We start from the raw sequence: 23,870 nt of genomic DNA, 5'->3' as shown, positions 1-23,870 counted from the left end.
ATTTCCCCCAGGCCTCCTTCCTTGAATGCTGGTCCTCTTGCTGCCAACAGTGCTTGTACCTGAACCCGCTCCAGTCACCAACACTATACAGTGGTGCTGGGGCTGCTGTGTTGTGGGAGGAGGGGAACACAGCAGCCCAACCCATGCACTCCACTGCCCTGCACTTCACATTGCTCAACAGAGGGCCAGCAGGGGAAGCTGCGCAGACAGGTTTATTGCGGCCACCATCCTGCAGCAAACAAGGCGAAGCAACAGCTGCTGGCTGGCTGTTAGCCAAGCCTTCTTTCAGCCTCCCAGATGCTGTGGAACCACTGCCCATGAGTGTTACACCCACTCAGCAACACTGTTCCTTGGGCACAGAACAACAGGCAGGCAGACCGAGTTTCCCAAGGGAATGTACCTTCATGTTTGCAACAGGTAACGAGGTCCTGCAGGGATAAAGGGATTAGCTGTGTGCTGCTCATTAATGCTTCATCTCTTCCTCAGTTACCCAAGCAGCTATTTGCGGTGCAAGAAGTGGTGTGCTCTGGTTGTACTGCTGCTCCCTCTGGGCTTGTGGGGAGCCAGCGCCAGGCCCTTTGCTGGCAGCGTGATGCAGGCTCTGGCCTCACGTGCAGGTTCTGCTGGGAGCAGCTGATGTTGCTGGCTGCCCACAGATCGCTGCCAGGCCTTGCTGGTGGCTCTTTGTGATCCTGTGCCATCTCCGCTGCCTTGGCTGCTTGGGAGTCTGTGGAGGGGAGAAGTGGAAGAGGTTGAAAGGGGGTAAGAAGTGGAAGCCCCCCCAGTGCTGTCCTCTGTGCTCCCACTCACCCTGCAGCCTCCCCTCTGCGTTGAGTGCTGAGCTGAGTCCACAGCTGGGTCTGTGGGATGTGCTGGGGAAGAGAGAGGAGGTGAAACTCCTGTGTTTGGCTCTGTGATTGCTTATCTTGGCTTCTGCTGTGGGTGGATTTCACTGCTGAGCAGGTAGTGGCGAAATGGAGGCACAGCAGCCACGAGGGCTGATGTAAGGAAGCTGGGAACCAGCCCCGGGCACCTCAGCAAAGCAGATTACTGCTGCTGGTTCAACCAGACTGATCTCTGGAGAGACACCACAGAACCAGGGAGCTGGGCTTTGTCCTGCTCAGCCCCACGAGAAGCAGATCCGGAGCCACAGGCAATGCTGCATAAGGAGCACCACAGCCTTCCTCTTTTTTTACCTCCTTTAAGTGCACGGCCAAGGAACTGATCGCCAGGGGTTGTGGGACAGGGTTTGCAGGGTGGCCCTGGGGCACACAGTGTACCCCATCCTGCCAGCCCCCCAGCTCACCTGCAGCACGCCCTGCTGAGCTGCTGCCTTCACCTTGGCCAGTGCAGCCATGAGCCTCGTGTTCTCCTGCTCCAGCACACCGATCCTGATGTGGTTGGCCTGCAGCTGCTTCTCCATGTCTTCGGTGATGTTCCCAGTGCCTGCAAATGAAACATGGCACTTCATGTCAATCCCAAACTCAACACACTACCAGCACAGAGGTGCTGGCAGCAGAGCCTGTCCCTGCTGCCTGGGACCACTTGCTCTTCTGTCTTTCCTCTTGAGCAAGGCGATAGCTGCTGGAAATGAACCTTCCTGAACTGGCAGCACGACCCTGGAAGTGGCAGCTGGGACCCCAATCTGTCATTTGAAACAGCAAGGACAAATGCAGCCATGTCCAAGTCCTTGCCCTGCTTTTGTGCCAGATGTGGGACACAGCACCCACATAAAGAATCAGGTTAAGATGGTAGCGGCTTAGTGCCTCACAGGGACTGAGCCCTTCCTGGCTGCAACTGACTCATGTCAGGAGGACAGACTGTTACACAAGTGACACCAATGTGCCCAGGGCTGACAGGATTCCGCCTGAGCTCCAGGAGACCCCAGAGGTACAAGCCCGCTGCTGCAAAAGCAGGCACTGCTGCCCGCTGCCCTGTGCCTTACTCTCAAACTGTGTCTCAACGGGGATGTGGAGCTCAGGGAAGAACACCAGGAGTTTCTCCCGCTCCTTCAGCTCCTTTGTCTGCTCCTCCAGCCCAGAGACATTCTCCCGTAGCTTGGAGATGCACTGCTCCAGGCTCAGCTTCTCCTGCTGCAACGTGTCCAGCAACTCCTGTGGGGCCACAACAGATGGGTGAGTTTTGGGGGCACCTTCCCAAACCTCATTATGGTACAGTCTGGGGAAGCCTGTCCTTAATGGGATAAGGATATCCCCAAACAGAGGGACAACGTCGTCCCTGTAATGATCTGTAATGATCTGTAATGATCTCTGTGTGTCTGAAGCACAGGCTGCTTCGAGCAACTGTGAAATGAGTCTGAGAGAGAAGGGTCACTACGTGGAAGTGGCCCTGTGGCAATGTCAAATTAGCTGTCAGAGCCACTGTCCTGGGAGAACTGCCCACAAGTGTGAGATGGGGCAGAGGTGGCTCCTGGGAGCCCTGTGGCACAGCTGTGTCCTGTCCTGGCTGCTCCCCTGACAAATGCTGGGTACCTGCTGCACTCGTAGCTGGTGCATGCTCTGTTCCTTCTGCTTCTGGCTCTCCTGCAGCTGCTCTGCCATCCGGGCTCTGTTCTCCTCAGCCTCCCCCAGGCTAGCTTGCAGCTCCTCACGCTCCTGGTCCAGGCTGTCCAGCTGCTGCAGCAGGGTGCTCTGCTTGGCCTGCAGGGACTGTGCAGGGAGGTGAGCCTGCTGGAGGCTGCTGCTGCCCTGATGCCAGTGCCAGGGAGAAGCAGCACCCATGGCAGTGGGAGGTTGTGGTCACAACTGGACAGCTCCAGAGAGCTCTATTCATACCTTCTCGTGCCTCAGTGTGCTCTCCACTTTGGCCTTCTCCTTCTCCAGCTGGGTAGTGACTGCACTCAGCTCCTGGCCCAGGCTGTCCCGCTGTCTGGTGAGCAGCTGCACCTCCTCCTCCAGCTCCAGCATCCGGCTCCTGGCCACCATCGCAGTCTTCAAGTCCTCCAGCAAAGTTTGCTTGGTTGCCTCTGGGGAGGCACAGCAACTGTGGCACAGGCTGGGCAGAATAGGAAGATGCTCCCAAGCCAGGAGGTGTCTTTAGGGGCCCTACAGCCTCTGCAAGTGCTGGAGAGGGATGGTAGCAGGGCTCTTGGTGTCCCAGGGAACCTCAAATCTCAGCCAGCACCAGTACCAACCCACCCTGGTGCTGGATGATGTTTGGGCACTGCAGTGAGGTCATGTCATCCTTTCATTCCCACTAGGTTTAACCCAACAGATTCTGGGAGAGCCAGGAGTTACATGGGAGAAAAATGTGTGAGATCAGAGCCAGACTCAGGGAGAGATGTGCCAACTGGATGAGCACCCCAGGTTCTTACCCAGCTCCTGCACAGCAGCCTGCTTCATGGCCAGTGCTTCCTTTAGGGCAGAGATTCGCTCTTCCAGCAGAGCAGCTCCTAAATCAGCACAAAAGACTACTAAACATTAAACAGCTCCTCAAATTAAAACAAAGAGGCAGAAAACGACTGTGCCAAAGCATCTTTTCACCCAGTAATTGTATCATGCTGTGCTTCAGCAGGGAGGAGGCAGTGAGATGATGAGGGCAAGCAGCTCCCACTGCTGGGGGTTAGGCTCCCAGCAGGGAACAGCTGCCAGCATGTGAAATGCTGCAGAGATGGGACACAGAGAGCATGTGGAGCTTGCAGTGGTGGAAAATGAGATGATGGGAATGGAGAAGCAGCAGCAGAAGCTGGGAGATGATGAGGACATCAGGAAAGCCAGTGATGCCAGTGGAGGAGCCTTCATCTACTCCAGCAGCTGCTGTCAATGCATGGATAAAGGGCCAGGTAAACCCACAGCATGGCTCGTCCCCTTGTCTCAGCCATGCCAGACATCTGAAAACTATGTAATGACCCTACAGGGAGCATTTTCTCACCACTGATGCAGGACTTAGCAAAACTAGTGGCCAAAGCCCTGCTCGTGGTGCTGGAACCAAGATTTGACTGCAGGCTGCTGCCTCCTGCAAATACCCCCAGACATGGGAGGGGGTGCAGGGGACAGCAGACAGCACTGTACCTCTCCGTAGATCATCCTTGTCCTGCTCCAGCCTGGCTACAGCCTCCAAACGCTCTTTGTTCTTTACTTCTAGGCTCTGTTCAGCCTCCTTCCTCTGCCGTGCTTGGGTCTCCTTCTCCACCTGAAGCAGCCGAGCAAAGTCCTCCACCTGCTTCTGCAGCTCATCCTTCTCCTTCTTTGACTCTGACAGCTCAGACTTCAGAGGGCTGAGCTGCTCCAGCAGTGTGTGGAGGTGTTTGTTGATGCATGAGAGGTCTTTGCTTTGCTCCGAGACCCAGTAGCTCACATCACTTGCAGAGAGGATCCTTCTCCCCTCAGTGCCCTCCACCACCTCCTGGAACCTGCTTAGAGCTGAGGGGATGTTCTGGCTCTGGCAGATGCTGATGATGGCTTTCCTGACCTCTTGAAAGCCAGCCTGGAAGCTGTCACAGGTGTCACAGGGTGCTGGAGGCTCTGCTGCCTGTGTGTGGATGCTGCAGCTGCCCTCAGTGCTCCAGGCAGATCTGGGCTGGGAGCTGCCTGAGGTATTGCTGACAGCCTGCCATGGGGAGCTGGGTTGGGCAGCACCTGGGGGTGTGCTTGACTCTGAAGTAGATGGCAAGCAGTCCTTCAAGCATTCCTTTGCAGTTCTCTCAGCCTCAGAGGTGGATTGGAGTGCAGCGATATCCTTCCTGCAAGTCTTCTTCTGGTGAAAAGAGCACAGGACACAAACATAGAGCCCAGACTGAACCTCATCTCCTTCTACGACTGGGTGACCAGACTGGTAGATGAAGGAAAGGCAGTTGATGTAGTCTACCTAGACTTCAGCAAAGCCTTTGACATGGTCTCACACAGTATCCTTCTGCGGAAACTGGCTGCCCATGGCTTGGACAGTTTTACACTCTGTTGGATAAGGAACTGGCTGGAGGGCCGTGCTCAACGGGTGGTGGTCAATGGAGTGAAGTCCAGCTGGAGACCTGTTACAAGTGGTGTCGCCCAGGGGTCGGTGCTGGGGCCCATCCTGTTTAATATCTTCATTAATGACTTAGATGAAGGGATTGAGTGTACCCTGAGTAAGTTTGCAGATGACACCAAGTTGGGAAGTGGTGTGGATCTGTCTGAGGGCAGGGAGGCCCTGCAGAGGGATCTAGGTAAGCTGGATCACTGGGCTGAGGTGAATGGGATGAGGTTCAACAAGGCCAAGTGTCGGGTTCTGCACTTTGGGCACAACAACCCCAGGCAGCGTTATAGGCTTGGGGATGAGTGGTTGGATGATTGTGAAGAGGAAAGGGACCTGGGGGTGTTGGTTGATGCTCGGCTGAACATGAGCCAACAGTGTGCCCAGGTGGCCAAGAGGGCCAAGGGCATCCTGGCCTGCATTAGAAATGGTGTGGCCAGCAGGAGCAGGGAGGAGATCATCCCCCTGTACTCAGCACTGGTGAGGCCGCACCTCGAGTGCTGTGTTCAGTTTTGGGTCCCTCACTACAAGAAAGACATTGAGGCCCTGGAGCGTGTCCAGAGAAGGGCAACGAAACTGGTGAGGGGTCTGGAGCACAGGGCTTATGAGGAGCGGCTGAGGGAGCTGGGATTGTTCAGTGTGGAGAAGAGGAGCTCAGGGGAGACCTCACTGCACTGTACAACTTCCTGAAGGGAGGTTGTGGTGCAAAAGGGTCTGGCCTCTTCTCCCAGGCAAATAGCAGGAGCCGAGGAAACAGCCAGAAGTTGTACCAGAGGAGGTTTAGGTTGGATATTAGGAGAAACTTTTTCTCTCAAAGGGTGGTCAGGCACTGCAATGGCTGCCCAGGGAGCTGGTGGAGTCGCTGTCCCTGGCAGTGTTCAAGAGGTGCCTGGATGAGGAGCTACGAGAAATGGTTTAGTGCTTGTGGTACTGATAGGAATGGGAGGGGGGTTGGACTGGATGATCTTGCAGGTTGTTTCCAACCTTGTGATTCTGTGATTCTGTGATTCTGTGATCCATTATCAGCAAACAATTCAGGAGAGCTGAATGCAGAGATATGAAGGATGGGGACAAGATATCAGTGCAGCCAAGAAGCTACAAGGTCAGAACGTGCACCCTCAGAGGTTGCTGGAGTACAGTGCTCAGGGTTCACTGTTTATTATGTTACCATGAAAGCAGGTGCCCTGTAAGCAAAATGATGTTTACACACAGCATGGGTTACCGTTGGTTCTGCCTGGCACAAGGGAACTGAATTTCTCAAGCTCACAGGTAGCTTTTTGGTCACTGCCTGCTAGATAGCAGAGCTGTGGTTTCACAAGGCTGCTGCAGCAGAACTTCCTCCCTGGCTCTTGTTTTTGTTATTTTCCCTTCTGTCACATCTCACTGTACTGTCTCCTGGCTATGTGAGATGAATTATTCTGACACTATGCCACAAAAGGCATCATTTTGAAAATAAAACACAGGGGAGAGGCATGGCATTTTTACCACAAATCATTTCACTGATTTAGGCCACCTCAGCCCCACACAGTGTGGGTCAGCAGACCCACAGAGGTAGCACATTGGTAAGGTGAGAATATTTTTTCCAAGCAATAAGAGCAGCCAGGCTCCCCAGTCCCAAAACCCTGGTGGAAGCCTGGAGGTCACAGTCAGGGAGTGCATGGAGCAGCCACTACATGTACCATGGCATCTCAGAGAAAGACTGCAACATCAGCCCCGTGCCATGGGCATGCCTGGCATATCGTAATTGTGTGGCTGTTGAGCCACTGTGCCCGCACACCCTTGTATGTCCCACCTCAGTCTGAAGCTGCTGGTAGCAGGCTCCCAGTCGCAGCATGCTGTGCCAGTACCTCCTCACCGTCAGCCCTGCCGACATGCAGGGTCCCACTGCCTCCGCTGGGGGCACAGCTCGCTCGCTGAGCAGGTTTTCTGCATAGCCCGTGAAGCTCTGCAGCAGCAGCAGCAGCCTTTGTGGAAAAGAAACACAGCTTAGAGGAATAAAATATTTGTAACGGGAAGAAGGCCCTTGGCATTTAACAGAGCAGTGAGCCTGAAAAACCAGCACGGCAGCAAAGGTGGCTGGATTTCAGTGTATGTATAACCCTCAGGCCTGGAACAAGACCGGGAAGGATTAAATCCCCTTGCAGCACCAGGATGTAACTCCAAGGGGCTGCAGTTAGACTCTCCATAAAGATGTGGGGCACTCACTGCTGTTATTGAAGGCGTATTGTTAGGACCAGGTATCCAGAGATAGCTCTGAGGGCATGGCTCATCTTTAAAATTGAGTTATTTTCATAGAATCATAGAATAGCTTGAGTTGAAAGGGACCCCCGCTATCAATACAAGCAGGGGACTAAAGAATTGAGCACAGCCCTGCCAAAAATGACCTGGGGGTACTGATGGATGGCAGCAGGATATAAGCCAGCACTCTGCCCTCACAGCCTGAAATGCCAACCGTATCCTGGGCTGCATCCAAAGCAGTGCAGCCAGAGGGAGGGGATCTGCCCCTCTGCTGTGTGCTGTGAGACCTCACCTGCAGTGCTGCGTCCAGATGGTCAGTGCTCAGTGCAGGAGAGACACGGAGCTGTTGGAGCACAGCCAGAGGAGGGCCCGAAAAATGCTCCAAGGGATTGAGACATTCAAGGCCAGGCCAGACAGGGCTCTGAGCACCCTGATCTAGCTGTGGGTGTCCCTGTTCACTGCAGGGAGTTGGACATCTGACCTCCCAATGATTTTATGATTCTTTGACCTCAAAGACCACCCAGTTCCAGCCCGCTGCCCAAACCACCGCATCAAACAGGCCAGACATCTTCCCTCCATGGGGAAGGAGCCGCTGTGCCCCAGCTGCTTTTTGCAGGGCGCTCTGCCCGCTCACCTGTCTATCACCAGCTCCAGCAGTACCACATGTGCGTGCTGGCTGAACTCGGGGTCACCCTCGGCGTGGCTGTACCTCTCCAGCAACACCACCAGATCCAGCTCACAGGACACTTTGTTGGGGAACTTCCAGGAGGGGAAGCGTGCAGGGCCAGTGCGGGAGGTGACGTCAGCGATGGCTCCCTGCAGGTCTCTCAGGTCGGCCTGCAGGCTTGCCATGCAGCCAGGGTGACCCAGGAGGTGTGCCATGCTGCAGGACGAGGCTGGGTGGACAGACAGATGGACAGATGGACGGACAGTCTCTGTGGGGCAAAGGTGGGCAGTGCTAAAAACGAATCGTGGGTGACACCAAAGGGCTGCCAGGGGAATGGAGGGGACAGGTGCTGCGTCCCCAGGGCTGGAAGATTTGGGGTGAGGGGTGCCTGAGGAGGGCAAGCAGCAGCGGTGGGGGCACTGAGGGAGCCGGGACGCCGGGAGGGGCCAACCGGGGACAGGTGAGGATGTAGGGCCGGCGGCTGGGCCTAGGCCGCGGCGCCGCACCCGCTGCCATGGCAACGCCCCGCCCCGCGATGCGCAGCTCCGCCCGCTGCCCCTGCGCCCCACGTGCGCGAGCGGAACAACCTTCGGCGTATGCGCGCCCCCCGTCTGCCCGCCCCTTCCTGCCACGGAGCGGTGCGTCACTTCCGGCGCGCGTGCGCAGTTCAAGGCGCCCGGCCGCCATTTTGTGAGCGGCGCTGCCCCTTTCTTTGCGGCCTTTACCGAGAGATCCCGAGCAGCGCCATGCCGGCCGGTCCCGTGCAGGCCGGGCCTCCGGCGCAGCCAGCTCCTCCCGCGGAGAGCAAACCGGTAAGAGCTGCGCTGAGGGGAGGCCGGAGGGCTTCGGGCCTGCGAACTGCGCGGGCGGGGTTAGCGAGGCCTGCAGCGGCGGCCCTGTCCCCGTGCACGGCCCTGTCCCTCGGCCTCCCGGCTGCCCACAGCTCTGCGGCATCGCAGCGAGGCGACACGGCGCTGGGTGATCAGACATCCCTGGGCTTAATGCTTTTTGCTGTTTGGAAGAAGTGGGAATGAAAGTTGAAAGGAGTCGTTGTGTCTTCCTCTTAATTTGCTTCTTAGATCATTAAGGTTGGAAAAGATCCCTTGGATCCAAGGTCCAACCTCAGCCCACCCCCACCGTGCCCCCTGCCCACATCCCTCAGTGCCACAGCTCCACAGTTCTGTAACACCTCCAGAGATAGCGACCCCACCACTGCTTGGGCAGCTGTGCTACCATAGCACCACTCTTTGGAGAAGAAATATTTCCTAATATGCAGCCCGATTAAAAGTTTATCTCTTGAAGCTTTCAGGGAATTAACAAGAGGTAACAACCTGCCAGGCTTTCAGTGATTATAAAGATGTCCCGTGTGTCTGTTCTGTGAAAGCTGTGCTGTGAGGGAAGGGAGGCACCTTCAGCATCCTGCAAAGAACTGCAGCTGGTTGCATTGAAAGGCAAAGCTGCCCTCGGGAGAGTGTTGGGGCTGTGGTTCAGGTCCTCCCACAGCTGCAGAGAGGAAAACACCCTGCTGATTTCTTCTCAGCTATGGGAAAGTCTTTAATGCAGCCTTAGTAAGATGGGAAGCTGTGTGTTATTTAATGTTGGTTTGAGCACTTAGATTCTTATTTCTGGTAGCCCTGCAGACCATTAGGAATTGTAGAATCATTAAGGTTGGAAAAGACCACTGAGATCATCTAGTCCAACTGTCACCCCACCCCACTGTGCCCACTGACCACGTCCCTCTGTGCCACATGCACACATTTCTTGAAAGCTTCCAGGGGCAGTGACTCCACTGTTGCCTGGGCAGCTGTGCCAGTGCAGCACTGCTCTTTCTGAAAATAAATTTATCCAAATATCCAGCCTGCAATGCTCTTAACTTCCAGAGCTGTCCAGCAGTGCTGAATTATTCCTATGTGTGGTGTTAGAGGCACGCTTTGCTACATCTTGGCTCAGCATCTATAAACTTGCACTGGATTGAAGCTGAAAGAGCAGAAACACTGGGAAGAGTTGTTTGGTTCCCGTGGGACAGCCTTCCTGCTTGCCTCTCTGCAGCAGCCCCCGCAGCAGGTGCCCTTGACAGGCTGACAAACACCATCTCCCTGCCTGGGAAGCTGGGGAGTGCTGCTGCCTTGCAGGACTGCAGGTTCAGATTGTTAAACCGTGTCTTGGTGCCAGGAAAATTCAGTGCTTTGGGGACTGAGGAGAATAGGCAGTTCTGTCCACTGCAGGAGTTGCTGTTTGAAGTACTTAATTCTTACAGAGCACTCTCTCAGCATGGTATTTCAGAACAGCTCACTAAGGTACCTTAGGTCTGTTACTCCAGGTGCAGATGAGGAAACTGATAGAGAGAGGGAAGTGAATTTTACAGCTCAACTCACTAAAAATAAACCTGGTGTATGTTTGGAAACTACCAGGCTGTGCTTTCACACTCTGATGCTGATGTGATAATTTGATATGTGCTAATTGTGATATTTGAGATCATTTGAGATCATTTGTAGTCCCTTTTCTTGTTACCAGGCTAGATTTAATCTGAATTTACTGTCTTGACTAGTTGCAAATATTGCGGAGTGAAAGGTATCTTCCAGCGATGGTGAGGTGGTGGTACAGGAATATTCTTCTACTTAGGAGGTAACAGTACAAAAGACTGTAAGAAAAATGTTTTTATTGCAGCCAGAAGAGGAGCCAAAAGAGGAAGCAGCACCAGCCAAGCCTGTGGTGGGAATTATTTATCCTCCTCCTGAGGTCAGGAATATTGTTGACAAGACTGCCAGCTTCGTAGCCAGGTAAACAGCACGAGTGTTGTCTTGTCTTCTGTGGGATTCTTCTGCCTCTCACCTCCCAGTGCTACTGTCTGTCTGTCTCCAGAAGCTGAAACTGGTCACAGTCCCACAGCGTTCCATAGAGGTTTCAAGGATTGAATTTTTACCAGAGAGGTTGTAGAAAAGAGGCAGCAGTTGTCTTCTTAGAGATGTAACGTGTGCTTTGCTAGAAAAGCTGTGGTAGTAAATAAATTCTTTTTAAAATGGCCTGAAGGGCAAACAAAGTTCCAGGTAGAAAGGAAAGGAAGCCTTGTTACTAGCACTTCACTCAGTGAGTGAGCCAAAGAAGTCATTAATTTATTTTCACTCTATTTTACAATGTGTAGGCAGTCACCTCTTTTAGGGTATGCTGGATTCCCAAGGCTCAGTCCCATCCCTGTTTGCCTACAGCTCCATGAAGTGCCCCAGCCTCTGGGGCATGCTGACTCCAATGTCTCTCCCCCTCTATAGCCCAGGGGGTAGAAGTGCATGTTCTCAGGGAGAGGTCTGGGGTAGCCAAGCTGCCCGTCATGTGCGTGGCATGTTTTGATTAGCAGGTTGATGATCACAACTATAGATGTCATAGGTGGGGGAGAAACCTGAAAGTTTGATGTGTTTTACTCATTCGGGCTTTTTCCTCCTGTTATCAACATGCAAACACAAGCTGCTGCTGTTGGCCTGGCCGTCGTCTTCTATGTTCTTAAAATGCTGAAGTATTTCTGGCTGCCTTCATGCTATGTGGGGTATCAAGGGACTGGATCTCGGTCTTTCTGGCCGAGTACAAATAGCACAGGAAGTGAATTCCTCAGCTGGCTATGTGAATTCTGCATGGCATCCAGGCAGGCTGGACGCTGTGTGCTTCCACATTGCTAAAATGGAACTGCTGGTTTAAGGCAATTACTAAATGATGGTCTGGTCAGAGACTCTTGCTGTGTAACTGATCTCTAAAATGCTGCTGAGGAGCCTGAGCTTGCTTTGAAGATAAGGAAGAAACTTTGTTTATCCTCTCCTATTGTAGAAACATCTTCTTTTGGGAGAGACTTAGTGCCTAAACAGGGCCAGAGAGTATGAAGGGAAGCATGCTGCAGCAAGCTTTTAGCTTTCTTAATCTCCCCTCAGAAAATAAGTAGCTGTTAACTTCAGGTGGGAGTAGAGGAGCTAAAACTGGCTCTCCTAAATGCAGCAGTGGAGCTCTCCAGTGTGGTCCATCTCTGAGCAGGCTGGTGATTACCTACCTTTTCTTTAGCTGAACCTTCTTGAAACGAAACTAGTTTTAAGAACTTGGTAGTCTAGTAAGGAGCTCGTGAATATCTTCCAATAAACCATGTCTTCATCCAGTCATGTTTGATTTGAGTATTCCCAGTGGAATGGGAAGTTTTTAACTGTCCTAAGAAATGCTTGCTGTGAAATGCTGAAGACTGAATTAGCTCATGTACACATAACTGTATGTGTGTGACTGGCTGCTGTGTTGGGTGTGGGTTATTTAGAGGTAGGGAGAGGTAAACTTCTTCCACGCAGGAGAGAAATTTGCCTGCTGGAAGGCAGACGCATGAACACAGCCTGCTGTGAAAGAAATGGGCTTCTGTGCTTGAGTTGATACCCGTTATCTAAACTTTTATTTTTCCACCCTGCAGAAATGGGCCAGAATTTGAAGCTCGAATTCGTCAGAATGAAATAAATAACCCTAAGTTCAATTTCTTGAATCCCAACGATCCTTACCATGCGTACTACCGGCACAAAGTCAGCGAGTTCAAGGAGGGCAAAGCACAGGAGCCCTCAGCTGCTATTCCCAAGGTCATGCAACAGCAGCAAACTGCTCAGCAGCAGCTTCCACAGAAGGTACATGTTCCTTTTTGCTTAGATTGCTTCTCACTAATTGTTTCTCACATCATGATGCTGGGCAGAATGATGAAAGCAGAAGGACAGCGTGAAGGAAGGACTTAATTTCTCAATGGTCGCAATAGAGGACAACTCACAGGCATGAAATTTACCATCTGGGACTTTCTTTTGATGCAGATGGGCATCCCGTGGTTGCTGGTAACTAAAAAGTTGTGTGAAAGATCAATAAATTGTGTTACTTGGTGCATTTTAATTATATTTAGTTATGCATTGACTTGTATGGTACTTAAGACTTAGTGTTCACGGGGAGTGTATGAATTTAGGGCTACCATACACAATCCTCAAATATCCTTTGGGATTCAGTTTGGGCACATTGCATATACTGTCTCAGAGATACACTTCTGTTTTGTTTTGTTGCTCTTTCCTGCCAGTAGGATCATCATCTGCTGAACACGTGTACAAAACATTGCTAATCTTGCTTAGTTGTCTTCATAGATACAGAGTGGAAAAAGGATGCTGACTGAGCCTTCTACATGCTTTGCATGACCTTTTGCTGTGTGGAATTGACTGAAGGACTGGAGGATGGTGGTGAAGTCCTGATAGCCTGCAGTGTCATTAGCTGTGTCATTAGCAGTGTCATTAGCTCATTGTTTGTTTGAAAGTACACCCAACTACAGAGAGAAACCCAGCATTACTGCTTTCCTTCCAGTCCTTGCAGTTGCCAGAATATCTAGACTAACCTTGTTTTCCTTCAAGAGAAGATGAGCCCTGTGGAGTGTTCAGTGCCAACTCGATTGCAGTCACTGAGCAGTCCCCATCCTGCTCTGTAGGTGCAGGCCCAGGTGATCCAGGAGACGGTTGTTCCAAAAGAGCCACCTCCAGAGTTTGAGTTCATCGCAGATCCACCCTCGATTTCTGCCTTTGATTTGGATGTGGTGAAGCTGACAGCGCAGTTTGTGGCTCGGAACGGGAGGCAGTTCCTGACTCAGCTGATGCAGAAGGAACAGAGGAACTACCAGTTTGACTTCCTTCGCCCGCAGCACAGCCTCTTCAACTACTTCACAAAGCTGGTTGAGCAGTACACGAAGGTACTCGTGGCAGTGCGCCTCTCAGGTCGATTTCTTCAGCAGCACTCTTGATTTTGAGGAATATGATGCCCTAAAGCACAGCTGGGCTAGAAATACACACAGGTCTAGGAGTCCATCCTTTAAAATTGCCCTTTAAAAAGGGTGGATCTCCTGCAACTTGTTGGCAACATGCAGCACTGTATGCTCTGGGTTATTGCTTTAGTCTTTGATACTCTTAAGTAACATAAATAAATTCAAAAAGTGGCATTTCTTAAAGTACTGAGTGTAGGTAGAGCAAAAGCGAGTGGTTTAACTGCAAGTACAATGATTTGACCAGACTGGAGAGATGGGATATAGCCACAGAGTTCTCTACTATTAATATGGAAAGAGAATAATTGCTCTTAAGATTTTGGCAAAAAGCAGTCATGAACTGTCCTGCAAAATGTGTTTCAGATCTTGATCCCACCAAAAGGCTTACTCATCAAGCTCAAGAAGGAGGCTGAAAACCCCAAAGAAGTCCTGGATCAGGTATTACACGAATAGCTATCAAAATTGCTGAAGCATTTCAGTTATGTGTTGAATTCTGTCTCTTCATACATCTAATGCATCTAATTTGTTGTCTGTCAATTCCCTGCTGTGAATCTTTGGGAGGACCTAATGTGTCACATCTGGCTTGCTCTTGATTCAAGAGATCCACATTTCAGCTTTAGAAAGCCACTTCATGAGGCTGGTGCAGTGCTCTTTCAGTAGGCAAGCCTAGAGCTTCTACATAAGTTACAGTTATCCCTGCCTGGCCTCCAAAGCAGTCCTTGTATAAATACCTTGAGAGGGCTTTTAGGATAAATTTTAGACACTGTAGAGATGATTATTACGTATTTTTGGTGTGACATTTGGTGCTAACCCTGGGTCTGCTTGTACAGGTGTATTACAGAGTGGAGTGGGCAAAGTTCCAGGAGCGAGAGAGAAAGAAGGAAGAGGAAGAGAAGGAGAAGGAACGTGTTGCTTATGCTCAGATTGATTGGCATGACTTTGTGGTTGTGGAAACGGTGGACTTTCAGCCCAACGAGCAAGGTACTGAAAAGAGGCATTGTAACCTCAGGAAACTGTGCTTCCTCTGAGTACAGTGTTGGTTTTAGGAAGAGGTGGGGTTTTACAGCTGTATAGCCTTCAAAATGAAAAAGCTTCCTAATGATGGGGCAGGGCTGGATTCTTTGTTTTTTGGAATCAAGTAGTGTGCTGTGGCAGTGTCTGCTTTTCTGTCTCAAAACAGGGCAGCAAAACTTGTCCCGCTTTCTGGTGGTGCTTTCACCTTTAAGTAACTTTGTCTCCAGGTGCTGTTATAACGTTGGTCGTGATGGAGTTTAAAACAGGACAAGCAAATACCTTAGCTGGCAGGAGCTTTTGTTGCCCCTGTTTTGTAGAAAAACTGTTTCTCAAAAAACTGGTATTTCTGTTTTCTTCCCATTGTGCAATGGAAAGGGATCAAGAAACAGAAGCTGTGTTTTCTGCACTGTAGGGAATTTCCCACCTCCCACCACTCCAGAAGAGCTGGGAGCTCGAATCCTCATCCAGGAGCGCTATGAGAAGTTTGGGGAAAGTGAGGAGGTAGAGATGGAGGTGGAGTCAGATGAAGAAGATGAAAAACAAGAGAAAACAGATGAGCCTTCGACTCAGCTGGACCAAGACACGCAGGTGCAGGATATGGATGAGGTAGGTGGCCAGCCGAATTGGCTTTATTCTTGCCCTGTGAGATTTGCCTGGGGTTTATTATGGTCTTCATTATAGTACATTTCTCAGTATATTGAGGGAATGAGATTTCCATTCTTCTGACTGAATTTCAAAACGACCTGGAATACTGGAATATGGTGTATGTAATATTTTCTGTGGTGATACAATTTACAAGAGGAATCTGGGAATTCGGTCACCCGGTGAATTGATATGAGTTCATTTCTGTCATCCAGCCTTCTGAACTTTTCTCACACACCAGGGTCTGGAATGTTGAAAAATGACTCATTTTAGACTCTTCCTTTTAACCACTGCATATAAGCAGTTTTTCTGTTAGCAAGAAACAAGATCATCAAGGCTAACCGTGAGCCCTGGCTTGCCATGCTGTGGTAATGTGGAAGCTGAGGCTTACTTGCTTCCTTTTTTGGGTCTGCTTAATTTTTGCACTCATGATTACCCAAAGGAACCACTGTAGTAGAGGTGTTGAGAGGCAAAATAGCTCAGTTACTTTGAAGGTGCATAATCAGTCCTTGTAGTTTTGCACAGGATTTTTTTACGCCTCTCTAAAGTCTTTTGTGGGAGTATTTGACTGCTGGAGCACGGTTTTGATTTTCTTTCTTTACATCAGGGCTCAGATGACGAAGATGAAAGTCAGAAAGTTCCTCCTCCTCCAGAAACTCCGATGCCGCCACCTCTTCCTCCCACACCAGATCAGGTCATCGTGAGGAAAGACTACGATCCCAAAGGTGAATCAAGCTGCCAGAGATCAGCTGTATTAATGAAGGATCACCAAGCTGTTTGTTTCTGGGCTGCATCCTCTGGTGGTCTGCTTTTAACAGCGTGGTTTTGTTCTTCCAGCTTCAAAACCGTTACCGCCTGCCCCAGCTCCAGACGAGTATCTTGTTTCCCCCATCACTGGGGAGAAGATTCCTGCCAGTAAAATGCAAGAGCACATGAGGATTGGTCTGCTGGATCCTCGATGGCTGGAGCAGCGCGATCGCTCCATCCGTGAAAAGCAGAGCGATGATGAGGTCTATGCCCCAGGTCAGCTTGTGCATCTGGCAAGGCTTGCAAGTTCCTCTTCCTGAATCCTTCTGTGAACGTTTTAGCGTGTCTCTGCTCCTCAGAGTTCCTGCTGATAGGGGAAAAGCTACATCTTAAATGTAGCTTTCTGTCTCACGTCCTCAGTGTTCTGATTATACTGATACTTTTGTTGCTAGTACACTGAAGCCCTTCTGCAAAGATAAAGGCAAAGAGCATTAGCTGCTGCTGGCCAGTCCTTGGTTGCAGTTCCTTTCTGAAAAGAGCAGCTCTAGGCCATTAGGTAGCAAATAGTTTTAAAGATCATTTAATGAAGGATCAAGTCTCTTTTTATTCACTTAGTGGAAGAGTTTCTTCTTGCTTGCAGGTTTGGATATCGAAAGCAGCTTGAAGCAGCTGGCGGAGCGCCGTACCGATATCTTTGGTGTGGAAGAAACTGCCATTGGTAAGAAGATTGGTGAAGAGGAAATTCAGAAACCAGAGGAAAAGGTAGAGTGGAAACTGCTTTAATAGGTTCTTGTAGCATCGTGAATGCTCAGGATTCTTTTTGACCTTGTCACTGTTGTAAAACTACTGTCCTGATCTGTCTGTAGCTCGTATCGTAGTCTGCCCAGGCTGGGGTTGCTCTGATGTCTTTTTATCCTGACAGGTGACCTGGGATGGCCACTCAGGCAGCATGGCCCGCACACAACAGGCTGCTCAGGCCAATATTACTCTTCAAGAGCAAATTGAAGCTATCCATAAGGCCAAGGGACTGGTGCCAGAAGATGACAGCAAGGAGAAGATTGGTCCCAGCAAACCCAATGAAATGCCCCAGCCACCCCCTCCTTCATCAGCATCGAATCCCCCTCCGAGTGCTCAGCCTATCACTTCTGTGCCTCGTCCACCCACAGTAAGTGCTGGGGCTGCCATAAGTAAAGCAGCTGTGACTGTGGATGATTGGAAGGGAGTCCTGACAAAACTTCAGGGTTATAGCAGGACACTGGCTGGTAACAGCTTTTGAGAGAAGTTAGCATTCCAAACTGCTCTTAAACCTTCCGAACATCCCTATTAAACTTGCAGTTAAAAACTGAAAATAAGGTATAGGTGGAGTTTTTAATCCTTAGCTGTATCAAGAAGACTGGATGAGTTGCACAGGGGAAGAGCATGGGTGGTGACACCTTGGGGGAGGGAAGCATGGCTAACGAATGAATGGGTTGGGACCTCTTTTTTTTAAACATTTTAAAAAATTAAGATGTGATGTGGAAAAACTAAGAAGTGGCAAGTAAGGAATGTTCACAGATGACTCGCTGCCCGTGTTCTCCTGGAGCAAGGGCTTTGCTCACTCCTTCTCCAAGGTCGCCACATGTCTCACAGTCCCGGAGTGGTGAGGGAAGCAAGAGCTGCTTGATGTGTTAATGAGGTTCTGTGCCTGTTTGCAGGGAGCTGGGACTGCCATACGGTGGGCTTGTTAAGGCTCCCAGCAGGCCTTTGCCCAGCAGAAATCCTCCCTGTGTTGCCCTGGTGATTTTAATTTAATCAGAACTGTGGGCAGCACTGGGATGCTCATTCCTGCGTGCACCTGCTAAGAAAAAATGGCCTTCTCTCTGCAGATGCCTCCTCCTGTCCGTGCTGCTGTTGTTTCTGCAGTTCCTGTCATGCCTCGTCCCCCAATGACCTCCGTGGTCCGTTTACCTCCAGGCTCTGTCATAGCCACCCCCATGCCACCAATAATCCACACCCCACGGATCAACGTTGTCCCCATGCCTCCATCTGCTCCTCCCATCATGAGCCCTCGCCCACCTCCCATGATAGTACCAACAGGTCAGTGACTTCAGCTCTTTCCACTTAATTGTCAGTTGATTCCTGTCTGGTGTGGGTTTGAGACTTGATTCCTTTTTCCCTGTTTGTCTGTAGTAATGGTGCGTAATTGGCTCTGAAAAACTATAAATCTCTTTTTTAAGGATTATTTTTTTTAATGCTTAGTGTGACATAAATGGTAGTCTGGCTTCTGGATCAAGTCATCTGCTCCAGCATGGGAGTTCTGTCTTGTTGGTGTCCATGGGAGCCTGACTGGGTGCACACTACAAATCCTTGCGACTTTCCAAGTTGAACCAGAATAAAGTGGATCTGCCAGCAGCTGGCTGAGTGTTACAGTTTGTTAGGGAAGTTGCAGCTGCCAGAGGAAAAGCTGTTATCTGGCTCTGGCTCTGTTCCTTGTAGTGGCTTCATAGCATTGTGGTGGTGTTAAATTAAGAAGCACAACATAAAAACACTTCTGTCTTGGTTCTTTTTCCTTTTTATTTAAATTGAGGTGCTGGCACTGCTCTATGCTAAATTCAGAGCGTTTTCTTTTCTGCAAGATCTGCAGGAAGCTCCCATTCTGCTCGTTGTTTCTTCCTGGACTCTTTCCCATTGTGGAAGATCTGATGTTTGAAGTTTGCATGGTACTGTTGGCTATATTAACTGCATGAATGATGGCATTTATTTTCAGTCTTCATCAGTCTGCTAAAAGAGCTCATGTAAAGGACTATCTGCTGTATTCTCAGTGGATGACTGCGTTGTGCTTCCTCTCATCCCATTCCAGCATTTGTTCCAGCACCTCCCGTGGCTCCAGTTCCTTCCCCAGCACCAATGCCTCCCGTTCACCCACCACCACCTATGGAGGATGAGCCAGTTTCAAAGAAACTGAAGAGTGAGGACAGCTTGATTCCAGAGGAGGAGTTTCTGCGCAGGAACAAGGTATGTGTGTGAACTCTGCTTGTTGAGAACTGCAGTCCTGGCCCTGCTGGGCTGTTCAGCTTCTTGTGCTCAAAGGGGTTGTAAAGTCCACTGAGAACACAGAGGAGAGCTGATGTGCAGCTATTTCAATAGAAAGGAACTTGCTGAGATGGTTCCTTTCTACTGTCATACCTGAGTAAACTGAACTGCCCTGTATTTTACTAGAAGGAGCAATGTACTGCTGCACACAGATGGTGCTCTTCTGTAATTAAGGGCAGCGAGATGTAGGGCTATAGTAATGTAAAGAAGAGATAATGCTGATAAGCTTTTAAGTAGAAGGCTGCTAAGCTGGAGGTGCAAGGAGTTGTAATAGATCAGTGTCAGCATGGTGGTATGGCAAGGTAAGAACTGCCATAACACAATAGAAATGTTAGAAGGAATTCTATACCCTTCTGAGTAACAGCATCCCGTTGGGCTGGGTCTTAAGCCCTTCAGGAAGGGAGTGCTGTTCTCCTGGACACTTGTTTGCCTTGTGAAGCCATTTCTTCAATACTGTGTACGTTCCCTCCAAAACACTCTATCTGTGTGCGTGGTGAGCAGCCCACAAAAAGACTGATGAGAGAAATCCAAGTTAAGGCTTTGTTATGGTAACAGTGAAGTGACTTTCTCAGAATTGAGACAAATAACATCTCTGCGTTCACTGGGAATTGAAGATATGTGGTTAGTATTGGGAAGGTCTATAAATACTGTGCTGCTCTTATCACAGTCCTGAGCTCCTTGCCTGTGAGAGACCTTATCATTATTTCCCTTAGGGCCCAGTCACAGTCAAAGTCCAGGTCCCCAACATGCAGGACAAGACTGAATGGAAGCTGAATGGCCAAGTGCTGGTGTTCACTCTGCCACTCTCAGACCAGGTATGTAGCTTATTAACCCAGCCTTTGCCCCTTGCTTTGTTCTTGTGGAGTGTGTTCATGTTGAGAGCAGGGTTGACCTGCGTGGCAGGAGCTGTACAATTCTGGATGTTTCCCTGGATGTGTCTTGCCAGGCAGGGTTGTGTGCTAGAGATCTTGATGTTGGCCATCTGTATAGAAGAAAAAGGTCTGAACAAGGCTTTTTTTCTTCCTAGGTGTCTGTTATAAAGGTTAAGATCCATGAGGCCACAGGGATGCCAGCTGGGAAACAGAAGCTGCAGTATGAGGTGGGTATAAGCCTTGCAACGTTGTTTGCATTACAGCGCTTTCTCACACTAAAATGGACTTTTTTTAAAGAAAAGGTTGTACCACTAAGATACAGGAAAGAGCAGAGGGAATGGATTTTTCTGCCTGTGCAGCATGCTGTTACATTACTGTGCACTGTTGGTGCAGGACAGGCTTCTAATAGTGGCATCAGTGCAACTTCACTTTGTGTTAAAGATGAGGCCTCAAGGCTTGATGGCATTCTCTGAAATGCAGCCAATTTTGTGGAAGGACTTCTTGGTTGGAGTTTGTTTGTTTGCTTTTAAGTGCAGCAACTTACCCTTGTTTTGTCATGAACTCAAGAGGTGAGCAACAGTACACTGAAACTCTGGGAGCTCTGAAACACTGAAGGGAGGCAATTTCTTGAGTCTGGTGCTTTTAGATAGGCACTGCTCCTCTTTAGTAACTTGTTTTCAGTCATGCATGTGCACAGCTCAACCTGCTGCCTAAGCAGTGAACTTTGAGCTCTTACCTCCTTTGGAATTAGTCTATGGGCAGATAATGTTAACCCTTAGCAAGAAGTGAAGCTTAACTAATTTTGTAAAGAACAAAAAAGGGGAGGAGGGGATCGAAATAGCTTCATTTGTGACTGATTTTATCTGTCTGTTTGTAGAGAGCAATTGTGTATCATCTGGCTATGCTCTTCTGTAATCCCAGCACACCTACCTGTTCCTGTGCCAGTTTTGAGACATTGAGATCCCTCAAGGTTTTTCTGAAGCCTGCAGCACTCTTGTCATCACCCTGTTTTGAGAGCAGTGTTAGGAAGGCTTTGTCTACCTGTGGCTTTGTGGGAATGCACCATTAACAGTTCTACTGTCACTGTGTCTTTATTTTTGTCTTCCCCACAGGGCATCTTCATCAAGGATTCAAATTCCCTGGCTTATTACAACATGACAAGTGGCTCTCTGATTCACCTGGCACTCAAAGAAAGAGGAGGCAGAAAGAAATAGGAGCTCTGGAGTCCAGAGGTGTAACAGGGCTGCTTTGCCACTGGTGTAACCCCGGCCATTGAAATCCTCCAGCCTCGTGGGGCTGCTGTGACAAGCTGTAGACTGCCTACCAACTCCAGTTTAGAAAGGGAGACAATGAATCAGTGAACCCATAGCTGGGTGGCTGATAAGAAGGGGAAGCTGAAAGAGCCCTGAAAGCTGTGTGCACGTAGTGAGCTAGTATGTAGCTGCAGCAGTCTGTTAGTGATCAGTGCTTAGCTAGAATGATGTTGTCCAGGTTTGCTGTCTCTACAGTGAATTTCCTAGTGAAGCAGCATTGAGGTCATGCCCAGCTTAGTCTAGATCCATCTTTATTTGAGGGATTTTCTGACCAAGAACATCATCTGTCTGACTACAGTATTTGCTGCTTCACTTAACCTTTTTTTTTTTTCCCTAATTGAAAATTTATTTCTTTATATACTTAGTAGTAAGCTCTTTGTTCTTTCTGTCTCGTATCTATCTGCAAGAGCCTCTTGCACTGACCCTGACTTGGAGTTCTGTTCTCTCAGTATGAGCGTGCATGGCTCTCCATTGTGATAAAGGAGATCTGGGGCTGTGTGCTAAGCAGCTTCATGCTTGTTCTGTACAGCCTGTGATTTGTTTTAATAAACGTGCATCTCAGTGCGGGATCCTGTCTGTGGCAGCTCTCATTCTTGGGGATTTAGGCTTTTTGGATGGACTTTGTTCACCCTGGTCTTTAAACATGTTATGGGGAAATGCTGGCTTTCATAATCAAAGAGTTTATTCTAGGAAATGCTTGCATTTCATACAATAGGCTGCAAGAAAAGGATTTTGTTAATTTCCTTAGTGCTGCAGTTATTCCTGAGCATAACACAGCTGTGTGTACCAACGTCTGTGTATGGGTGTACAGAGAAGATTTTGAGCCTAAGCCTAATCAGTGACAACTCTCTTGGAAATCGTGTCTTATCCTTCCTGTCCTGCAGTCAGCATCCCTTGGTCCTGGGGAGCCTATAGGGCCCGAAAATAGATCAGAGCTGTACTGCAGTTTGAAACACACAGCACAAACACAGTGAGGCTGAGTTAAGCTACACGTAGGTGGCCAAGGAAGGTTGGTTGTCTGTTGCTGCCCCAGCAGCCCTCTGATTTGGGCACCTCTGCTCTTTTGGGACAATCCGCAACAATGGATTGGGTTTTTTGGGGGGGGGTGAAGGGGAGGAAGGGGGTGTTCATTTTATTGGAGGTGCTCAGGCATTACAGGAATATCCTGTTTACCTTACGTTCTGCTCAGGGGAGAGAGTGATGAAGCAGGAGGGAAGAGACAACATCCCACACCCCGCTCAGTGCTCCCTGCTTCCAGGCAGCCGAGGAAGCGGAAGCGCAGTGCTGTCAGAGGCAGAAGCCCAACACAGGTGGCTGTGGTTCTGCTCCCAGCTGACAGCTGCCCACGTGTCCACACCAACACAGCCTCCGTGCTGCAGGATGCTGAATTACCATGGGCACAAGTCAGCAGGCTGTTGGGATGTTGGGGTGGGAAGTGGATGTGCTGTAAGTACTTTCCTTTTGCACTTCAAAGCTAGACAGTATTTCGGTCCGGTCCTGAAGACAAAGCTAACAGGGGCAATGCAGCTCAGTCATTGCAGCGCAGAGAGGTTTGCTGAAAGCAGCGTGCACACAGCTAGCTAGTGAGCGGTGTTTCCCACAGCTGATAGAAACTGCAAAGAAAGCTTCAAAATGGAGAAGTCTCATTTCTGCATCCTGCACAGGACCCGAGCATCATGGGACTGCATTTAAGGTCACCCAGCTCTTCTCTCTCTGGCAATTGGTGCCAATGGCGTTGTGCAAGAACCTGCTCCTCCCTGCTGTGCTTTCCTCGATGGCTGGGCTGCACGCTGCTGCTCGGATGACATTCCCAGCCTCCAGCAGCACCAAGCCCCGGTTACGAGCCTGGCAGGGCTGTGCTCCGGCAGGAAAACCCGCCGCAGGCTCTGTGCTGAAGCGCTGGAAATAGCTTGCATGGAGCTCTGCCAGCAGTGAGCCAATCTAAATAGCACAGATAAACGTTGTAGCAGTCTGTCCGCGTGTATCTTGCCTACAAAACAACTGCTATCAGAGCCTGCCACTTTGGTGGGAAGGACCTGCGGTGCAGCGTGCCAGAAAAATCTGGAAAGGGTTTGGTGTGCTGAGCTCTGTGCTGGGTTCTTTGGTGATCTGTCCACTTCTGTGAAGGGTCCTCATGAACAAATCTCTACTTTTTCTTTTTTTTGCTGTTAGCAGGAAATCAAGCGCTGGTTGGAGGCGGTGCTGCTCTGGCTCATGGTGAGAGAAGGGTTGGGCTGCAGGGCTGGGGGCTGCAGGTGTGGCCCAGCATGAGCTGGGGCAGTTCCCCAGTGTCACCCAGGGCTGGGCTGGGCCCTGCTGCACTCACTGGGCTTTATTTTTAGCCCGGCTCGTTCTACCTGCACAAGGTGCTGGTAGCTACTCTGGGGTGGGACAGTGGTTGTGCTGGGAGGCTGTGAGCACAGCCCTTCTATCCTGGCCAGGGGCTGGTGGGGTCCTGGAGCTCCTGGAGTGGACCCAGTGCCCCAGTATGGGGTAGCACTGCAGTGCCTGTGGGCTCAGCATTGGCCCTATGTAGCCAGGGTTGG

General features: G+C 50.1%; 4 protein-coding genes across 4 annotated transcripts; 1 reads left to right on the top strand and 3 right to left on the bottom strand.

Moving 5' to 3' along the window:
- Positions 1-224: 224 nt before the first annotated feature.
- Positions 225-1,551, bottom strand: LOC122188627 (coiled-coil domain-containing protein 157-like). The gene is made up of 3 exons (XM_042887072.1): positions 1,307-1,551; positions 811-872; positions 225-727 (listed from the first exon to the last, which is right to left on the bottom strand). Exons 1-3 carry the CDS (start codon positions 1,469-1,471, stop codon positions 499-501), a joined length of 456 nt encoding a protein of 151 aa, XP_042743006.1. The 5' UTR covers positions 1,472-1,551; the 3' UTR covers positions 225-498.
- A 272-nt stretch (positions 1,552-1,823) lies between these two features.
- On the bottom strand, positions 1,824-6,841 carry LOC122188582 (coiled-coil domain-containing protein 157-like). Its single transcript, XM_042887006.1, has 6 exons — positions 6,761-6,841; positions 4,032-4,716; positions 3,335-3,412; positions 2,796-2,986; positions 2,493-2,669; positions 1,824-2,114 (listed from the first exon to the last, which is right to left on the bottom strand). Exons 1-6 carry the CDS (start codon positions 6,839-6,841, stop codon positions 1,824-1,826), a joined length of 1,503 nt encoding a protein of 500 aa, XP_042742940.1.
- Positions 6,842-7,836: 995 nt separating this feature from the next.
- On the bottom strand, positions 7,837-8,159 carry CCDC157 (coiled-coil domain containing 157). The gene has a single exon (XM_042887073.1). It carries the CDS (start codon positions 8,086-8,088, stop codon positions 7,837-7,839), a length of 252 nt encoding a protein of 83 aa, XP_042743007.1. The 5' UTR covers positions 8,089-8,159.
- Positions 8,160-8,554: 395 nt separating this feature from the next.
- On the top strand, positions 8,555-21,893 carry SF3A1 (splicing factor 3a subunit 1). The gene is made up of 16 exons (XM_042887044.1): positions 8,555-8,685; positions 10,541-10,653; positions 12,303-12,507; positions 13,338-13,595; positions 14,028-14,102; positions 14,495-14,645; positions 15,091-15,284; positions 15,928-16,045; positions 16,158-16,343; positions 16,708-16,829; positions 16,990-17,232; positions 17,933-18,143; positions 18,907-19,061; positions 19,853-19,954; positions 20,167-20,238; positions 21,124-21,893. Exons 1-16 carry the CDS (start codon positions 8,620-8,622, stop codon positions 21,223-21,225), a joined length of 2,373 nt encoding a protein of 790 aa, XP_042742978.1. The 5' UTR covers positions 8,555-8,619; the 3' UTR covers positions 21,226-21,893.
- Positions 21,894-23,870: the final 1,977 nt, after the last annotated feature.

The sequence above is a fragment of the Lagopus leucura genome, unplaced genomic scaffold (assembly GCF_019238085.1).
Source record: "Lagopus leucura isolate 7727_CA_CO unplaced genomic scaffold, USGS_WTPT01 Super-Scaffold_100071, whole genome shotgun sequence".
Lineage (NCBI taxonomy): Eukaryota > Metazoa > Chordata > Aves > Galliformes > Phasianidae > Lagopus > Lagopus leucura.
This window is presented reverse-complemented; position numbering and strand designations above follow the sequence as displayed.